Below are 17,715 nucleotides of genomic sequence, written 5' to 3' on the forward strand. Positions count from 1 at the left end.
TCAACTCATATACCAATGTCACATATCAACATGGTCTATTCCACCTTTGCAAGGTTATTTTATTCTGTTATTATGTTATTAACAATGAAGTAATTTTTAAACAGCTGCAGAAACAATTATCCTTCATCAGAGGATGAAGGGCGGCCTCAGAACAAGGTTGTGCTTATAACAGAGCTATGCATCATTATTAGACCATTAATTACTCTGTCATCAACACCACCAGCATTACTGTTCTACTGGGATTCAGTCGCAGATGTTTTGAACTCAGCTTTGACACCACTATCCATAACTAGGGATCCTGTTTCATGCCTCGACTAAACTTTCAATTCTTGGCACAGAGTTTCTCAGATGTACTTCTTGTCTTAGTTAGTTTTGAGTCTTTGAAAGATGTCAGGAAAGACCAGAAATAGCACAGGGCGGGCCGCTGGGACGAGCAGTTGTTTACAGACAGTGACAGGGATGAAGGACCTCTGTGCTCTGGCGCTGGGCCTGAAACCTCAGGGGTGTGCTAGCACTGCTTCTGTTGCTGTTCTGGATGCCGCAACACAAAAACACATGCACGTGCAGGCTGGCAAACTTATGTGCATGTAGACATAAAAAACACACATGCATGGCTTTCATTCTAATCTTTCAGCCGCACAAAGATAAACGCTCACAACACATGGCCTCAACTGCAAAAATGCTTGTTTCAAATCTAACAACAGCACACCTTCGCATGGACCCACTATGTACCTATTTCGTTTGTCACATTGACTTTACCTGCTAATGTGTGAAGTCAAATCCAAAACCTTTGGATGTAGTCCTGTGTGTTTCTACGTGAAACGATTTAGCAATCAGTTTAAGTAACTGTGTCGACCTTAACATTGGGGTCAAGCCAGGCTACAGATACAAGTACATATGGAAAGCACCACCATCATGTAAATTCTGCACTCTGGTCAATTGCAGTCCCTCTACTGCTGAAAGGGGAGAAAGAAAACAAAGAAATAACCGCAATGCAATATGGACAAATTCTGTTTAATATTGTGTGATACTCTTCTCTTAAAATACAGTCTTTTCTGAGGTAGACCATTACAGTTAAAGAACATTATTATCATGTTTAAAACAGACATCAAAAAAGACATGAAATAAATACTTTCATGTACAATATGCCGCAAAAATGAGGTAGAAATGGTTACAGAAAATGTACAATAACCAAAAACAAAGTTACCGCCAGAACGGATCAAAACATGTAAAAAATAAAAGCTAGTTTTATTGGACAAACTGTCTGGAGTGGTGGGCGTAACAAACATCAAAATGTTAGCTACTTGTACCTTTAAGTCATCATTATTATTTACTTACATGTGAATAATCGCTAGCGTTATCTAGACCATGCCGCTTGAGACAGGGGTTGTTTTGTAAGTTGTAAATGTGTTTTCAGTTTCTGAGACTGTGATCAGTATGCACAGAGGGGGTCACTCTAATTGATCTGGCTGTATGGCATGACTGAAGCCACCAGCTGGAGAGGGATGGCTGCGCTGTGATATAGGGTTGCTGGACATCAATCAGACCACTTCCACTCCAGAGGAATCGGTATAAGGGAAGGGGAGGAAGAAGGGGGGGGGGAGAGGCTGCAGCGCCACATGGCCACTGGGGCTCGTGGCCAGGGGGCAATCCAATCTAATGAGATTGCACTGGGGAGAGAGAAAAAGAGAAAAATAATGATGAGGGAGGGAGGGAGAGGCAGAGGGAGGAAGGGGCAGTGGGAAATATTACATCACTCTGTGTATACCTCCTCAGGACCATAGCAACAGTCTAACATGAACGACCTCTGTACCAGCATTCCAGTGACCAGCATTTTCCAGCTTGTTAAAATAGAACTGTGGGACTGGTGGAAAAGGAGAGATTTGTCTGGATTGTCTACATGTTGTGGTCATCCACAATATGTACACGTAAAGTGTAAATTCTTAGACTTTGGGATTTGCTGACAGGTACATAAAGACTTAATCTTTAAGCAGATTCTTCATCTGTGTTTTCTTTGTTTTCTTATTGTGCTCAGATGTCCACGGTGTGTGCACATGTGTGATTGTGTGCCTTGTATTTACATTCATAAATGGTATTTTGCAGCCGTAAAACTAGTAACCGCAGACATGCATATACAGGATATGTAAACACTAAACAATACAGGGATTAGCAGTGAACAGTTTGTCCAACAAAAACAGGAATATTTTCTGTCTACTACATAGCATTTCTTGAAGACAATCATCACTCCACCATAAACTACAATAAAAATAAAGGGTTAAAGAACAGAAAAGAAAACATGTTTATATATTCATATATAATAATACATGGATTTATGGCATCAAATATCCTTTGAAATACCTGAATTACATTCAATGTTACTCTTTGTAGCATATTCAAGTTTCTCTCCGAGGTAAAAGCCCAGCGGTGGTGGGTATTACAAGACTGTTTCTCCTCGCTATTTTCTCTCGCTCCACGCCACTCTCTACTAAGACCCTAAGATTACGTACATTCTTTATTTCATATTTCTGAGGTAAAGAAATTCTTCCTGAGCATTTCAAACAAGACTACATACTAAGAAAACAAAAGGAGTAAGTGAAAGAGAAAACAGACACGCTGTAGGTACACATTTTGTTCTGTAGGTGAGATTCTCAGGATAACTGCAGATGATGAGGAATGTGAGATCAAGAACATATGTGTTTGCGGAAGTTATGATGTCAGTCAAATGTAGTACTATTGGCGACTTGAATAAAGATATGTGTGAAGTATTTCTACGACCAAAAATGTCGAGTGACTGCAAGGTTTTACTTGAACAACTCAACAGCAGCATGTTTAGATTTGAGAAAGATTAATTCATTTATTATTTATTATTATTTTGGGGACCAGTCCGTTTTGAGAAATATAGCAATACTGTTGATGCATTTGGATTGAAATATTTTTGGTCAAAAACTGTGGTTTACTTGAATCTTTCTTTCTGATCCCGAGCTCTTCTTACTGAATAATTAGTGACAATCCAATGACTAAATCAACATTAAGATAACATGGAAGTGGACTGGCAATAAATAGGATCCTGAGAGTAGCAGTCAAAGGGGGGATTTTCCAAACCCTGATTATCCATAATCTTGGACCACGTCACCTAGCAACAAATAATTGATTTTGTCCCGGACCAAGGCTAATCAGGATCTCTGAGAGTATCCAAATAGTATATAATCTGATTTTCCCATTGGCCAAAAGACTAATACACTACCCCACTCAACAAGGCCTATTCCTCTTTATTTTCTTTGGGGGAAAAAAAGTATTGTGGATATTCATACGGGAAAAAAACAGCACACCATGGCATGCTTCTGCCAGTAAAACAACGTATCGTATCGTTGAGCTTCTCTGGCTCTTTTGGCTGCATAATCTGTAATTACAGAACAACAAGAAAACATTCCCATGGCTTTCCATGTCAAAGCAAAGACGAGGAGTCCAAGTACAGTGACCGGCTGCTTTCTCAGTGGTTATACATCTTGCTCCACTCTATGCAAGTGTCCAGTTCTTTTGTGGTGGTGTGTGGGCGCACCTTGCAGAAGGCATTCTCAAAGTCCGTGAAGGCTGGGGGTTTGGAGGATGAGGGGTGGCCATGCATGGCCCCAGAGGGGGAGGATGCTGAGGAGAGTGCCTGCTGGCAGAGCTGCAGCAGCTCCCACACGGAGAAGCCTTCTGTGCGCTGCAGCACAGCACTCAGCTCCCTCTCGCTTAGGCTGCAGCCCTGGGGCGACAGCGCCTGCAGCAGCACCTGCCTGCGCATACCAACATCTGGCAGCCCAACGTGATATCGTTTGGCAAAGCTCCGATGCACTGCATCTTGCAGCAGATCTGGCCTTCCGGTGGCACATACAAGAATCACCAGACCTGTGGTTCCCACCTGGGCTTTCTCCAGGGTGGTCAGCAGCATCTGCCTCAGCCCCTCCTCTTCCATGGCCTCCACCTGGCTGAGCAGCACAACTGAGGGCTGTCGTGCCCCTGCCACCTGCAAAAGAGAGCCCAGAATGTGCTCTGCCTCAGCCTTCCCTTTAGAGGCCAGCATGGCTCCACTCAACCGGTAGAAGGAGGCCCCCAACTGTGAGGCCAAAGAACGAGTCAGCGTCGTCTTACCGCCTCCTCGGGGGCCAAAGAGCAGGACGGTTCTTGGAGGCCGCATCACTGGACTGGGCCTCAACACGGGCCACAGCAGGTCCTCCTCCAGGGCAGCCTTGACATGGGTGAGCCCAGCCAGCTCGCCCCAGCCCAGAGCTGGGCTGCAGTCCAGTAACTCCCCATTGACAAGGTCCAACAGTCGGGGGTCTGGGCTCTTCATAGTCTCAACAGTTGGAGCACACAATGGGGGGCGTTTGTGGGTCTGGGAGCGGTGCTGTTGCTGCTGTTGGATGAAGCCCTGCTCTGCCACGCCATTTTCCCCCGTCATGCCTGCAGGGGGGCTGTACTCCCCAGCTGCCCCATATTGAGGAGACACCAGGGGCTGGGAGGAGGGCTTACTGGCCTTGAAGGTATGAGGGTCTGTGCTGCCTGAACTACTGAAGCCATTTCCCCGGCACTCTGTTTTGTCATTCACACTGTAGGGTGAGTTTCCCCCAGCCTTCAAGGGGTCATAGCTATATTTCCTGTAACGAGACCCGTCTGCGCTCTCATCCTCTTCTATACTCATCTCAAATGCTTTTCTTTTTAATGTCCCTTCAGAATCAGATGTCCCAAGGTTGGTGATCTGGTAACTATAGCTGCCTCCTACAACTGTGGGCCTTGAGGGAACTGGAGTAGGGGCTGGCAGACCTGAGGGAAGGTAAGTTGCAGAGGGGTGGCTGTAGCTGGGGGCAAGGCTGGTCTGGGGAGGGTATGTGCTAGGGGGGTAGCTATAGACAGGTGTGGTGGGGCTATAGCTGGGCACTAGGGTGGTGGTGGATTGGAGACTGTGGAGGGAGGCAGGGGGAAGTGCTGCACCGGGTTGGGGACAGTACCCTGAGGAGAGATAGGTGCCATTGTAGCTAGAGGGGTACTCACTGGAGCCACTGCAGGAGCTGCTGCCACTGTAGCCCGAGTCTGAGAGGTTACTGTTCACCACCGAAACACTACTAACCCCTGGAGGGCCTGCAGAGGTGGCTATGGCCTTTGAACCCGAGAGGCTGTCATGGCCTCCAGGGGGCACCAGGGAATAGGAGGCATCAGTATTGTGCGTCAGTGGCCAGGGCTCCAGCTCAGCCTTTGGGGTGTTGAGGCCCCCAAAGGCCCCTGGCTCTGGGTAGGCGCCCAGAGTAGGTGGCCGGTCATACGGTGAGTCAAGCGCGCCAGAATATTTCTCAGCATAGCGCTTCAACAGGTTGGAGGCTGTGAGAGCAGAGATGTCATCATTGGCCCAGGCGTGGTTGTAGCCGCTGCGACCGCGAGCAGAGTACAATTCTGACTTGTGGGCTGGAGAGGAGGTGGTGGAGGAGACGTCCAAGTGCTGCTCAGGCCACTGGCTGAGAGGCTGGGCATGCTCTGGGTTCCAGTGCATCTTTAACAGGCCTGTCAAAAGAAACACACAGGGGAACCAGGTCATGATTTTCCTATAGTTGCAATTATGTCAGAAAATAGTCTATTGGTGGAGTAAGAATGAAGAACTTTGGTAGAAAACTGAGCAGCTTTGCAATCATGGATGTAAATACATCTAAGTCAATTTAGCATCTATGATTCCTTTCCTGTGACTAACACATAGAGAAGAGCTTTCCTATAAGATTGATTGCCTATATATATATATATATATATATAATAATTTAAAATATAATATAATATGCTGTTATAATAACATATAATTTTTGTGAAATGGCTCTTTCAATGTTAAATTTTGAATTGTACACATACTCTGCAATACTTGAGATACAGCAGAGACTTTTATTTTAGTTTGTGTTTCTTTGTTAAAGAGCTGTTCACCATGCTGCGACACCTGTACCCTCTGTTTATTCCTTATTTATTTTCATCATAATAGTCTATATTCGGTTTAAAATGAATTAGTAAACTAGACGGTGCAAAGTGGTATTAGCAGACATTTGTCAATGACCACTATCCTGTGCACAGTGACACATGGTCTGAGCCCCTCCTCTTCAAGCAGCCAGTGAAAAGAAATTGCCTTTCTTCTGTTTGGAAAATAATCTTTTTCAGTGTTGCCATCATTTATGCTAGCAGAAGGGGCTCACATTTCCCAGAGAGGGATAGGAAGGTTAAAGGGAGGTGAATGGAGAAAGAGAAAGCTGCAGAAAGAAAAAGAGTACAGGCAGATCAGTACGTTGGATGTGTTGTTTTGCAGTTTCCCATGTTGGAGTATAGCAATATGATCCCACCACTATTCCCTGTACTGCTAACATCTGCAGGTCTCCCAGAGGACCTATTGTTATCTCCCCGTGCATGTTGCTCTGAATGCCTGCTCTCTCCGCCCTGCACCCCCACCTACCACCCACCAATCCACCCACCCACCGTACACCAGAGCTCCAAAGGCCCAGTGGCCGGCTGGACAGAGGGAGGGAGGGAGGGAAAGAGAGTGTGTGTGTGTGCGGACAGTGGTGTGGAGAGAGTGAGAAAGACAGAAAGAAAGAAAAAGAGAGAAAGCAAGAGGGGGTTGGGTTTGGATTTGCAGCATAGTGTGCTATTCATCAGCACAGTCTCCCATGGAACATTGGGAAAGTGGAATGTCCGTTCCTCTGGCTGACTTCAGCACCGGCTGAGCTCTGATTGATCATGGCTGCTACGCACCGAGCACATCGCTGAGCTAACAGCAGAGAGGGCAGTCGAAAGAGAGATTTAGTTCCATGAATTGTTTTCCCTTCATGTCCCCTCATGCAAAGGGCTTATTATCCAGTAAAACATTCAACTGACATTGACATCTGAAATGAGCGGAACATGCATATGTCTAACGACTCAAGTAAACAATGCATCTGCTAATCTGTGTTTGCACACTATTCTGTTTATCTTCTCAAGCCCATGTTTTAGTGTGCCTGCATGTTCAACTGTGAATTTTCGCATCTGAAGAATATGTGTTTATGCGAGAGTTTTATCACAGTAGGATAGTAATAGAATTGTGTATTTCATGAAGACTAGCGCTACCTCTTGCTGACGCATTCGCTTGACATTCCATACATAGCTTGGCATTATTGAAGTGTCATGATTCACCCTGAGGTGAGGACTACTCCAGCCAGAGACAGGGAGGTAAAAAGGAATAGAGCAAAAAGCCGTCATTGCTGGCCTCTCTGCTGTTCCTCCAGTGGACGGCTGTTGATTCATTATTCATGGCTGTCTGCGTGTGTGGAGCCAGGCTTCTTATTGCCATTTAAATCAAATCTCAATATCCACAGCCTGCGATTGTGCTGCTGCCCTCTCTAGCTCACTCCTTAACTTTGCCCTCTTTCTTTACCCGCTTTCCAAACCTCACCATGTGTGTTTTCAGATTACTCCCGTTATTTATTCAGTCAGATGAGACCAGCAGACCAGATGGCCGTTGGATTATCATGTCCTTCATATTCAAATCCACTGCCTTGAATTCCCAATGGCCAAACCAGTTCAAGTACTTCCCGAAGCTTCAGTCAACCCACACATCCTCCACAGCAAGAGGTAAAGGAACATTCTCACACTCTGTTCACTTTTTTTTTACAAACATGCTGAAGACATTGTCTCGTCCACACCCAGATGACCACATATTTCTGTGGTCTGACTCGCAGGTCTTTGTCCGGGCTGCAGAAACCATATATGTCCTGCAGGCCCTTCCCATCTGCAGCCCAACCAGTGAGCCCCAATAATGGGGCCTGTGTGTGACAGAGATGGATGAGAGCCCAGGGGAGCTCATAAAACCTGCAGCGGGGAGGTAGGGATGGAAGAGGGAGGGGAAGGAGTGGACAGCAGGCGCTTCGTCCTCTCTAAGCGGACTGGAGCGGACATTAGAGGACTCAGTGAGGCAGGCTAACTGCTGTCCACTCCATCATCAGAGTAGCACCGATACAGAACGGACTTCTCTCACACTACCCCCTTGACCAGCGTAAGGACCAACTGTGCACAACTGAAGAACCATATTAAATCTGAGAGTAATTACTTTCTAAAAAAGTGCATTCTACTCAATAATGCTTTCTGTATGTACGCAGTAAGTTAGGCGAGCGATAGGCTGCCATTCACTTCCCTGATGAAAACAGCAGGGTTGCAGAGCAGTTTAGCCCTTTCCATGTAATTAGATCTTGGCCTCGGCTGGATTGTGGTTTTTAGAGCAGTGGCGCTCCACAATAAACTGAGCAAGCTCTAATCTACACTTCTGCTTAAATCAGAGCAATCATGTAGATTAATTCACTAGAGGGGCAGGAAGAAAGCTAAGATTAGAAGCAGGAAATCAGGACAATGTGGACGTACTGTGGGTAGCAGTGCAATCATTAGATTCATTTAAATATAGATTTAAAGCACTGCCATGCTAGATTTTAAATGATCCTATACAACACAGACAACACAAACTGCTAAAATCATTTGGGAATTTTCTAATCTAGATGTAATGTTGCAACTGCATGTTCCAACTTTCACTTATACAATTTTCATCTCCAAACGCTTTAACATTTCTCTCTCCTGCCACACCCCCATCAACTCAATCTTACTCACATTAGAGGTGGATTATGGATTAATAAAACAAACACATTTACTAAGAATGAATAAGGACCTCAGTATGTTTTAAGATGGCAATCCTGCACTCATTCAATCATTTTGGAGGTCTTTGTTGCCATCAAGTAAAGCTGCGCTGTGATCTAGTCAGAAAGGAGTCTGTTGGAGTATCTAATATATTTTATCATTTATCAGTTGTGCTGTTGAATTTATGGTAAACAGCAATTGGTTGAAGTATACATAAAATAGTGAGGAGACTACTTTTCTGTTGACCTTTACTTGGCTTCAAGGAGCTTGATAAGAACCTTGTGTGTATGCACATGAAACTTCCCACTGTGTGTGGGTGTGTGTTCTCGGCCCCAGGAGAGACAGATGTTCTTCTGCTGACCGCCTTACTGTCTTCGCGGCCATTGTAGTGAAAGTCCGTCCAGCAGACGTGCGCGGCTCTGCAATCCAGTTGGCCCTGAGACAAAGCCTAAAGGATCCTATTGTCAGGGGCCTATCTAATTATGGAAATCTTATTAATCTATTCAGCAGCAGTCCACTGACAGCTTTTGTGTCAGCCTGGGATTTATTGAGGGACCTGTGTGAGCTGCATCCTATTGTCGGAGGCCGTGATGAAGACAGTGGCATGGCTCTCTTCAGCAGAAACCAGCTTTACTTTAAGGAGGCCCTAAAAATCAAAATTAGACTACTTATGGCTCAGAGGGAGCATGTTAGCTTCATTTGAGATTTCTGTCTTTAAATGCCACAATCTGCCATCTACAAAGTCCCCGAATGTCATGTTGACACGGTGTAACCGGAGCAGTGTTTGGCCTATTTAGGCAGGTAGAACTCTAGACTGTGTTTTGGTTTCCTATAAAAGAAGTATTAGTGGGTGAGTTGAAACGTTATCTTGGCAGGAAGCCTCGAGACGGAGGGCTCCAGTGCCGTTTCACTGCTCCCCTGAGGTTGCTTTCCCCTTCTCCCTTCCCGGCACTTTTGTTTTCCCTGCCCCGAGGAACAAAACGGACATGGATGCAACAACCCTTCTGGGACAGTGTGCTATTAAACTGTGCCGATTGTGAAGAGGCCGCTTGTAAACAAGAGCACTGTGGATCAATCAAATCAGGGCTCTATTCATGGCTGAGATCTACCCCCACCCACCCAGAGAAAACTACCAACATCCACTCCATCGTACAACCTCCACGCACAGGCACGAATTAGGGAGAGCATTGTGCTTGTACATAGATCTATAAATCCTGTCATCCTCTATTTCTAATCTTATATAAAACATTAATAACAAGAGCTTTCATGATGCAGACCTGCTTTGCTGGTCAACTTGACAATTACAAAATATATTGCACCAAGAAAAAGGTAAGAATCTACTGCAGGATTAAAGCTGTTTTTGTCTTTTGTCTTTGGTTTGCTTTGCTTTATCTCCATTGGATGTTTATGTTTCCATGTACTTGTCTTCACTCCTTTTGTAATCACATTATTGCACAGTATATAAAAGAAGAAATGAACAAAAAAAGAATCAAAACGTTGTCCTCATATGGAGAAACTGCAGCCAAACCCAGCTCTTTCTGCTCTAAACGAATCTGCTGACCCCAAAGACCTCCACAATGAAAGGGTAATTCTGTTTAGGGTGTGAACTCACTTTGCCAAAAACAAAATTCTTTCAATATTTCTAAACAGAAAGCTGCAGTGTCCAATTGTTTTGTGAATGCTGCTCCGGCTGTTGTGGTAGTATGTCAGGGATTCAATTTAGAAACATCTCAGAACCAGCCACTTTAAAAAGAAAAACGTCAAATGAATGCAGTTACAATACAAAGAACAGAGCCGTACCGAATGAGAATGACAGGCAGAAAGTGGAGAGAAGGGCAGCGTGTGACAGACACTATATTTGTGCTGATAAATCACAAACTTGGTGCTGTGATCACTGCATCAGTTGTTATGTATTCAGCAAGTGCAAGCTAATCAATGAGTTATAGGATGAAACTCCTGCTTGATGCACATAAATATGTAGAAGAAATGACGTCTTTCTCCAGCATTTTTCAAACACGTCTGTGCTTTTAAGCAAACATAGCCAAAACAACTGCTTTGTACAGTCATGAGCTGAGTTTTGTGTGCAAAGGGAGGCGCATTTAGAATCTGTTATTTATTAGTGTTTGTTATCTTGATTTGTTGTTCACTCTTGAAGCCCCTTAACTTGTCTGTTCTCAAGTTCACTGTGATTTATGAGACTAATATCAGCCAGGACATTCTCACTAGTCTCCTGCCGTCCTGCCGCTGCATACCTGGTCTGTCATAAAAACACCAATCTGAGAGGCCGGCCACAATTCACGGTGTGGCAGGTTGAGACAGTGGAGAATTGTCTCTGGATGTTCTCTCACTTTGGTATGAAATACACATTTCACAGCTCTTGCATTTTTTACCAAAATACAAAAGAAATGATGGTGAACACCTTACATATATTGTGGAAATATGTATATTGTACAATATTCCCCCCACAGATGCTGAATAACCTCATCGTGTGGGGTTTTGTCAAAAAACTGTTAAAGGCAGTTTGAGGTCAGTCCTAGAGGCCCTTCCCAAAGCACCTTAACACAGGGATAATGCGCACACCGGACAACAGGGATCATAATTCATCAGACATGCATAATTGGGCATTGCTAGGGAAAATTATTATAAATCTATGTGTTAGTCACAGGGCTACTATCAATCAAAGGAAACACAATCCCACACTCCCTCTCTGCCTCTCGCTCCCTCTGGCTCATCTGCGCTCTCTTTCATGGCCCTAAAAAGATGTAATAACAGAAGAGTGCGGGAGCTCTGGTGGGGAGCTTTCACACCTGCTGCCCAGTGCACAAGCAGACGCAGCTCTTTTCAAACACGCCTCACCAGTCGAATCCCAGGAGGAAGGAGCCCATCTCCTGCAGTGGCATTGAGGGATGTCCTCTGTGTGAGTCTCTCTCTCTCTCCCCCTATCGCTGTACCTTCCTCTCTCAGTGGATAAACTGTCTGTACTCCATGTATCAGAATGACACTTTCACTCACTCTATTTTTTGTTTCGTCCCCCTTTTTTGAATGATGTCAGAATAGTTTTTGTCAGTGTGTGCACCTAATAGGGTTGTATTGGAAGAAAAGGAGTATTTTTAAGATAATTAAAATCATAGCGCCCTTGTACTACTACTAATTTTGATGGAATAAAACATAATTATTGTTCAGAACCAGTCAATAAACGGAATAAAACAAGCTTCCATGGGGTGAATCTGAAATTCATTAGTGGGCGAACGAATATTCGGAGTCATTAAAAGTTGTTGTTTTGCAGAGGAGATGGAGGGCAGCAGTAGCCAAACTACTTGATGGGATTTGTTAAACATTGATTAATTGACAAACGTGTTTAGAATTGCTAATGATAGTGCAGCAAAAAGCAAACTCCCATCTGAGAGCATGCTCATTTTACAGCCCTTTCCTCAGCACTCTCCAAAACTAGAAAGCCTCCAGATTAATTGCTGGATACGTCACTTCATGCTCGTAATTTTAGAAACAACTCCCCCATCCCCCGTGCCTGCTAACGCACGTCCACAAATGGCAGAACCCTGTCCACCACCACCCCCGTACAACCCCCCTCCCCTTCATGAAAAACAGGGGCCCTATTTTCTGTGACTGCAGGCTGGCTTTAGGTCATTGTGTCCACTAATATATCAGAGAACAGCTGTCCAAAGGCTCTGTGATGACCAATCACCCCTTCCATCTGTCTCACTCGCCCAATCTCTGTTCTATCTCCCCCTCCTCAGCTCTTTTCCTTGCAATCTCCTTCTTGCCCCGATTCTCTGCATCTCCACCTCCCTTATTCGGCCCCCATTCCCAGTGAGCATGTTGCATTCCCCCCTCTCTGTCCAAATCCCCAGGCCCCTCTGTGCTCCCATCTTATACTCTCAGCACATGGACAGCTCTGGGATTTGTTGTTTTCTGTTGGTACACACCCAAATTATAGGAAGCTCAATATATGAACAAACACATTTCCCTCTGTGGCAGTGCATTTTTTATTTTTTATCCCTGCACTACAAACACCGAATGGCATAACGATTAAAGTATGTTATTTCTCAAGCGTGGTCATTAACTAATTAGCTCTGCTAGTGTGAAAGAAGTCGTGTCTCATTGTCGAGCTCTGAATTCTGCTGCCTCAGGAATCCAGTGAAGTGTTGCCATCCAAATGAGCCTCACCACCTTGCTTCTTAATTGGGCCCTTAACGGGAGCGGAGGTCTCCTTAATGAGCTGATGAACCCTTAGAGAGACAGAGCCCAGGGCCAGTGGACTCACAGGGCCCTGGGTCCCTCACCTTCTTTTCTTGTGGACACAAACGCATGCACAACATACACACAGACATATACACACACACAACCACACACACTGGGGGCTAATTAGAGCCCATTCACACCCTACACTAATGATCTTGGCGCTTATTCAGACACACACTTTGGCAGGCTGTGTGTTTACTGAAGGGCCTCACAGGCCCCTCCACTGCAGCACTCATACCCCTCTGCCTACAAAAGGAATAGACGCTGGCGCAGCCCTCCAGCCTGCTCCTTCAGGATGAGCCAGGATGAGCCAGGATGAGATCTACTTCTTTTTTTTCTATACAAACTACTCCATGACTTAGTCGAGTCATTCACAAAGACACTTGCACAAAACATAAAAACAGAGCCAGCGAGAGAAAGGAGAGGGGTCAGTCAGAGGAGAGCTATAAAAACTGCCAGATTTGGACTCCGGTGTGTAGTTGCTCTGTGTGTGTGTGTGTGAGTGTGTGTGTGTTGTTTTAAAAGAAAAGGTATCGCTACACCAGCGGGGGCCCCAGCAACAAGAGTTAGGGCACTCTTGGGTTGGCGGCCTGGGACTGATTTAAGAGTGTGTTTGAAGTGCAGATTACAGATTCTTTGCACCAAATCCCACCAGGAGTATCCATGGCCCCTGGAATCTCTCTCAGGTTTCTTCTCAGGTCCGGCCATGGCTGCTCACCCCAGCTTGAAGTCCTCCGGACTGGCCGGAGACAAGAGCCAAGGGCCGGACACACGGGGGAACAATGGGACACACACACACTGGCTTAATGCTGGATCCAAATCATTAGGACTAGATGTGTAGGGCAGTCCTGGTGTCAAAGAGTGAAGTATGCTCGTGGGTGTACCTGTCCTAACTATTTGTCACCATGTGTGCATTTACACGCTGGGACCCATCTATGTGCAGGGGCAGAAATGCCAACAGCAGGAGTCAGAAATAGCATTGGAAAGTGTGAATGCTCAACATTCCCACAAATATTTGTTGGGGATTCCAACACGGAGGTGAGAGACTTCGCATGTCCGGCACATGCAAAGACCCTCACAGTTGTATTTTTTACTCAGCGGAATCATGACTACAGTCTTTAAGTAAAAGACAGTGAGCTGCAGTGTCACCAGCGAGCACAGAGGTCTGTTTGTGTGTCACTGGTCTGAGAGTCAACAACAAGACTACATAATACTGCTGTTTGCGCTTATACGTTCCCTCTGTCTACATACACACACACACACACACACACACACACTAGCAGGCTGTTCTGAAACGATCTGACCGCTGCAGGACAGAGATACTCTACACATGAAGAACTGCGAAGCTTCTTGACAAAGCAGAGGAAAACCATCATTGTGCATCCCGAACGTAAAAGCAAATCACACACAAAGGCAAGTACGAAGCGTACCAGAAGATTCCCATGAAGGACAAGCCCTGTGCAGGCGCTGAAAGCATGCAAACTATTCTACCAGCAGTTTGTGACATTCTTGGACGTGCTTTCTTCTTCAGCAGCAGGGAGAGTGTGTTCAGTCAGTGTGGACTAGCAGGGTGCAGGGAGCTGATGGAACAACCACTTAAACAGGCCTTGATGGGAAGCACAATAAGTATATGCATGTTCTTGCAAATTATTGGTCCATCAGTTATATTTGAAACAAATCCGCTGGATTTAAAAGGTATAAACATCTTTAAAGGAAGAAAAAAAACCATGACATGTTCTGGGAGAACAGGCATTACATCAACATCATCAAGAGCCACTTGTGAAAGGACATGTTCCGTAACAACACATACGGTCAACTGCTTATTCGGCTGGCAACAATTTGAAATTTCACTCATCTTGTGAGTGGGCGAATAATAACATTCACTTCATTTCCAGGGTGACATTTACAAAGCAAAATTTAAAGAGCAAACAAAGTGTCATGGTTACTGTCAAACATCGGCTTTCATCAGGCTGTTTCGTCCAGTATGATTTCTCATCACATACTTGCCTTACACAGACTTTGCCATCAATTATTAAGTAATACTTTTTAATTGAACCATTCTGTTTGATTTTTCCTTCTTCTCTTTTAACTGTCATGCCAATAATGCTCCTTTGAGGTAAATTAAAGAGCTGGAAAAAAAGGGGCTCTTGAGGCCGAGGCCACGGAGGCAGCCCCATGCTGGCCGGCAAACAATGCTGTTTTGGAGAGCCAGAGTACTGGACTCAAATGAAACCTGGTGAGAGGGTGCAAAGGGGAAGGACAAAACTGGACACGTCGGTTATTAGGTCAGCATTGAAGGGAGAAAGGAGAGAACGGGGAAAAGGGGGGAGAGCATTAGGCAGCATGTGTGGTGTTAAGTCCTGAGCTGTATTGGTAAACTGACACTGGCAGAACCGAGGGGTTTCTATTGCTTAAACCATCATCCCTCAAACCTCCCTCTGTCCCTCTTCCTTCCCCATTGGTGTCTTCTGCCTGTTGATGAAACATTCAGAGAGGGTCGGTGTCCAGGGTTTAGCATTTCCACAGTGCACGTCAAGGAAAAAGTCAGGTTTCTGCAATGACGCTTGCACATTTTCACAGTTACCTGTGCATTTCTTCCTTGTTTGCAAAATACTGAACACAGTGTCTACTCCCACTTATATTTAGAAGTGGGGGGTTCATTGATTCAGGCAAAGTCCAACTAAGTGAAGTGAAGCTTTTCGATGTGGTAAGGTAGAGAGAAAGAAGGTTGTAGTGTACTCACTATAGGGGACAATAGGACTCAGCATTCTGTGGAGCTGGTCTCAGTAAGGCGGAATGCTGTTTTGTGAAAGCCAGCTAAGGTTAGCGTCCGTCCGGCTGTAGTCCATCACTAGCATGAGCTCGCACTGACAACAGAACAGCCCTAAGAGAGAGGGAGAGAGAGAGAGAGAGAGAGAGAGAGAGAGAGAGAGAGAGAGAGGTGAGGCAGTTATAGGCTGCTGCACAATGTCTGGACAAACACTCACATGTCAACCAACCCTTTTGCACAAGCTCACACAGCAACACAAACTTAAACACACACAAACACACAGTCCAGAGTATGATAGAATTACCGACCAACCTGAGAGCCCTATCAGTGTAACACAAACAGAATCCACACACACACACGCACACGCACACACACACACACACACACACACACACACACACACACACACACACACACAGTCTGCCAAATTGACACACAGAAGGGTATTCATTATAGGCAGGCATTAAGCTGATTGTGAAGCTGTGTTCAGCCTCTAAAGAGGGCTTTCTAAATCTGCCTCACAAAAAGAGTCATGCATACCATTGCTCTGTGCACTGGGGCAATAAAGACTGCATTCTTAGGAGACCGGACACTTTTGGAGCTGCATAAGCAAAATGCAGAGGAAAAAATGTTTCTTATCATTTTAAAGTTTTATTTTGCACATTTAAAGAAAATGAAGACGCCTCTGTTTGAGGTGGATTGACAATCATGCAGTTTAAAAAAAACAAAATGTATTCAACCAACTATGATTGTCCATTTTCAAAATGAAATATAGTCTATCTCTATTCTGGTTTGTGCTGTAAATGTCATATTTTAATCATGCACAGTTTAATACAGTTTCTCTCTATTTATTCTGATATGAGGCACCTCTCTGAGCAAACCAAGGAGATTAAAAATAATCTGGAAAAGTATTTTTTTTTCACAACGGCCATTTGGGTTCTTTCTCAGTTCTATGGAAAACAATCCATATTTTCTATCCTCATTGCTGCTATGCTGCTTCAGAGGATGTAGTGTAAATCAATAGAGAGGTGATTGAAATAGTCTTCCAGTATTTAAAATATGTGAAAACATTTTTAACAACAAATTAACCTGTTTCTGTAAATATACAGACCATGTATAACGAAACATGAAGCTAATGTATCTACTGAAAAAACGAAATCCTTAGCAATGCATAATACAAACTCAAATATATAAAACAACTTCAGAGTATTTAACATTGCTTTACATTATTTCACTGTCACAGAAAATCTTTTTCTTAGTATGTATAAAAACAAAACAAGTCATAAAAGCCAGTTCATATTCAATCATACACTGTTTCACATGGAACAGAAATTACGCAATGACCACACGGCTGTCCCTGGACACCAACAGGCTTTACATACAACACTGCCTCCGAATACGACTCCTTCTGTTGGACAGTCAACTTTTAACACTCAGCCCAGAATAACTAACTGCACACGGGCAGCAAACCGCAACTTCCACTTAAAACAAACACAACTCTGTCCTTGCACAGTTCAGAGAAAGGCTGAGAGGAGAAGGCAGATTTCAGAGGTTTGGTTTGCTCAGAGAAATGTCTCATGATCAGTGTCCAAAGAGGAGAGCTGCTATAACACGCTCAGCACCAGTCCACCTCCAACTTCAGCCAGCCAGCGGAGCCAAGTCAAACAGCAGGGAGAGCAGCAGGCTGTGACAGCAGATCAACAGAGAGATGCAGAGAAGACAGGCAGCCTTACCTATTCATGCCTGCATGTCCCCCATCAGATCTGAAAGCGCTACGATAATCCCTGGAGCAGACCAGACTCGTGTGTACACTGCTATGCTTTTTTTCCACATATGGGACACAACTCCACTCTTTCTCCCTCCCTCCCTCTTTCTCTCTCTACCTCTCTCCCTCCCTCTCTCTATCTCTCTCTCTAGCCAGTGACAACAGAGTGAGTACTCAGCTCCCCTCCCCCATGGATCTCCCATCCCCCCCTCTCTCTCTCTCTCTCTCTCTCTCTCTCTCTCTCTCTCTCTCTCTC

At 44.8% G+C, this 17,715-nt stretch overlaps 1 protein-coding gene across 1 annotated transcript; it reads right to left on the reverse strand.

Annotated features, from left to right (window-relative positions):
- Positions 1 to 1,025: 1,025 nt before the first annotated feature.
- fignl2 (fidgetin like 2) lies at positions 1,026 to 17,572 on the reverse strand. Its single transcript, XM_031845549.1, has 3 exons — positions 17,428 to 17,572; positions 15,668 to 15,808; positions 1,026 to 5,538 (listed from the first exon to the last, which is right to left on the reverse strand). The coding sequence occupies exons 2-3, from the start codon at positions 15,690 to 15,692 to the stop codon at positions 3,491 to 3,493; spliced, it is 2,073 nt and encodes a 690-aa protein (XP_031701409.1). The 5' UTR covers positions 15,693 to 15,808; positions 17,428 to 17,572; the 3' UTR covers positions 1,026 to 3,490.
- Between the last annotated feature and the right edge of the window lie 143 nt (positions 17,573 to 17,715).

Source organism: Anarrhichthys ocellatus, unplaced genomic scaffold, assembly GCF_004355925.1.
Source record: "Anarrhichthys ocellatus isolate YVR2014 unplaced genomic scaffold, GSC_Weel_1.0 scaffold5, whole genome shotgun sequence".
In the NCBI taxonomy this organism is placed as follows: Eukaryota; Metazoa; Chordata; class Actinopteri; order Perciformes; family Anarhichadidae; genus Anarrhichthys; species Anarrhichthys ocellatus.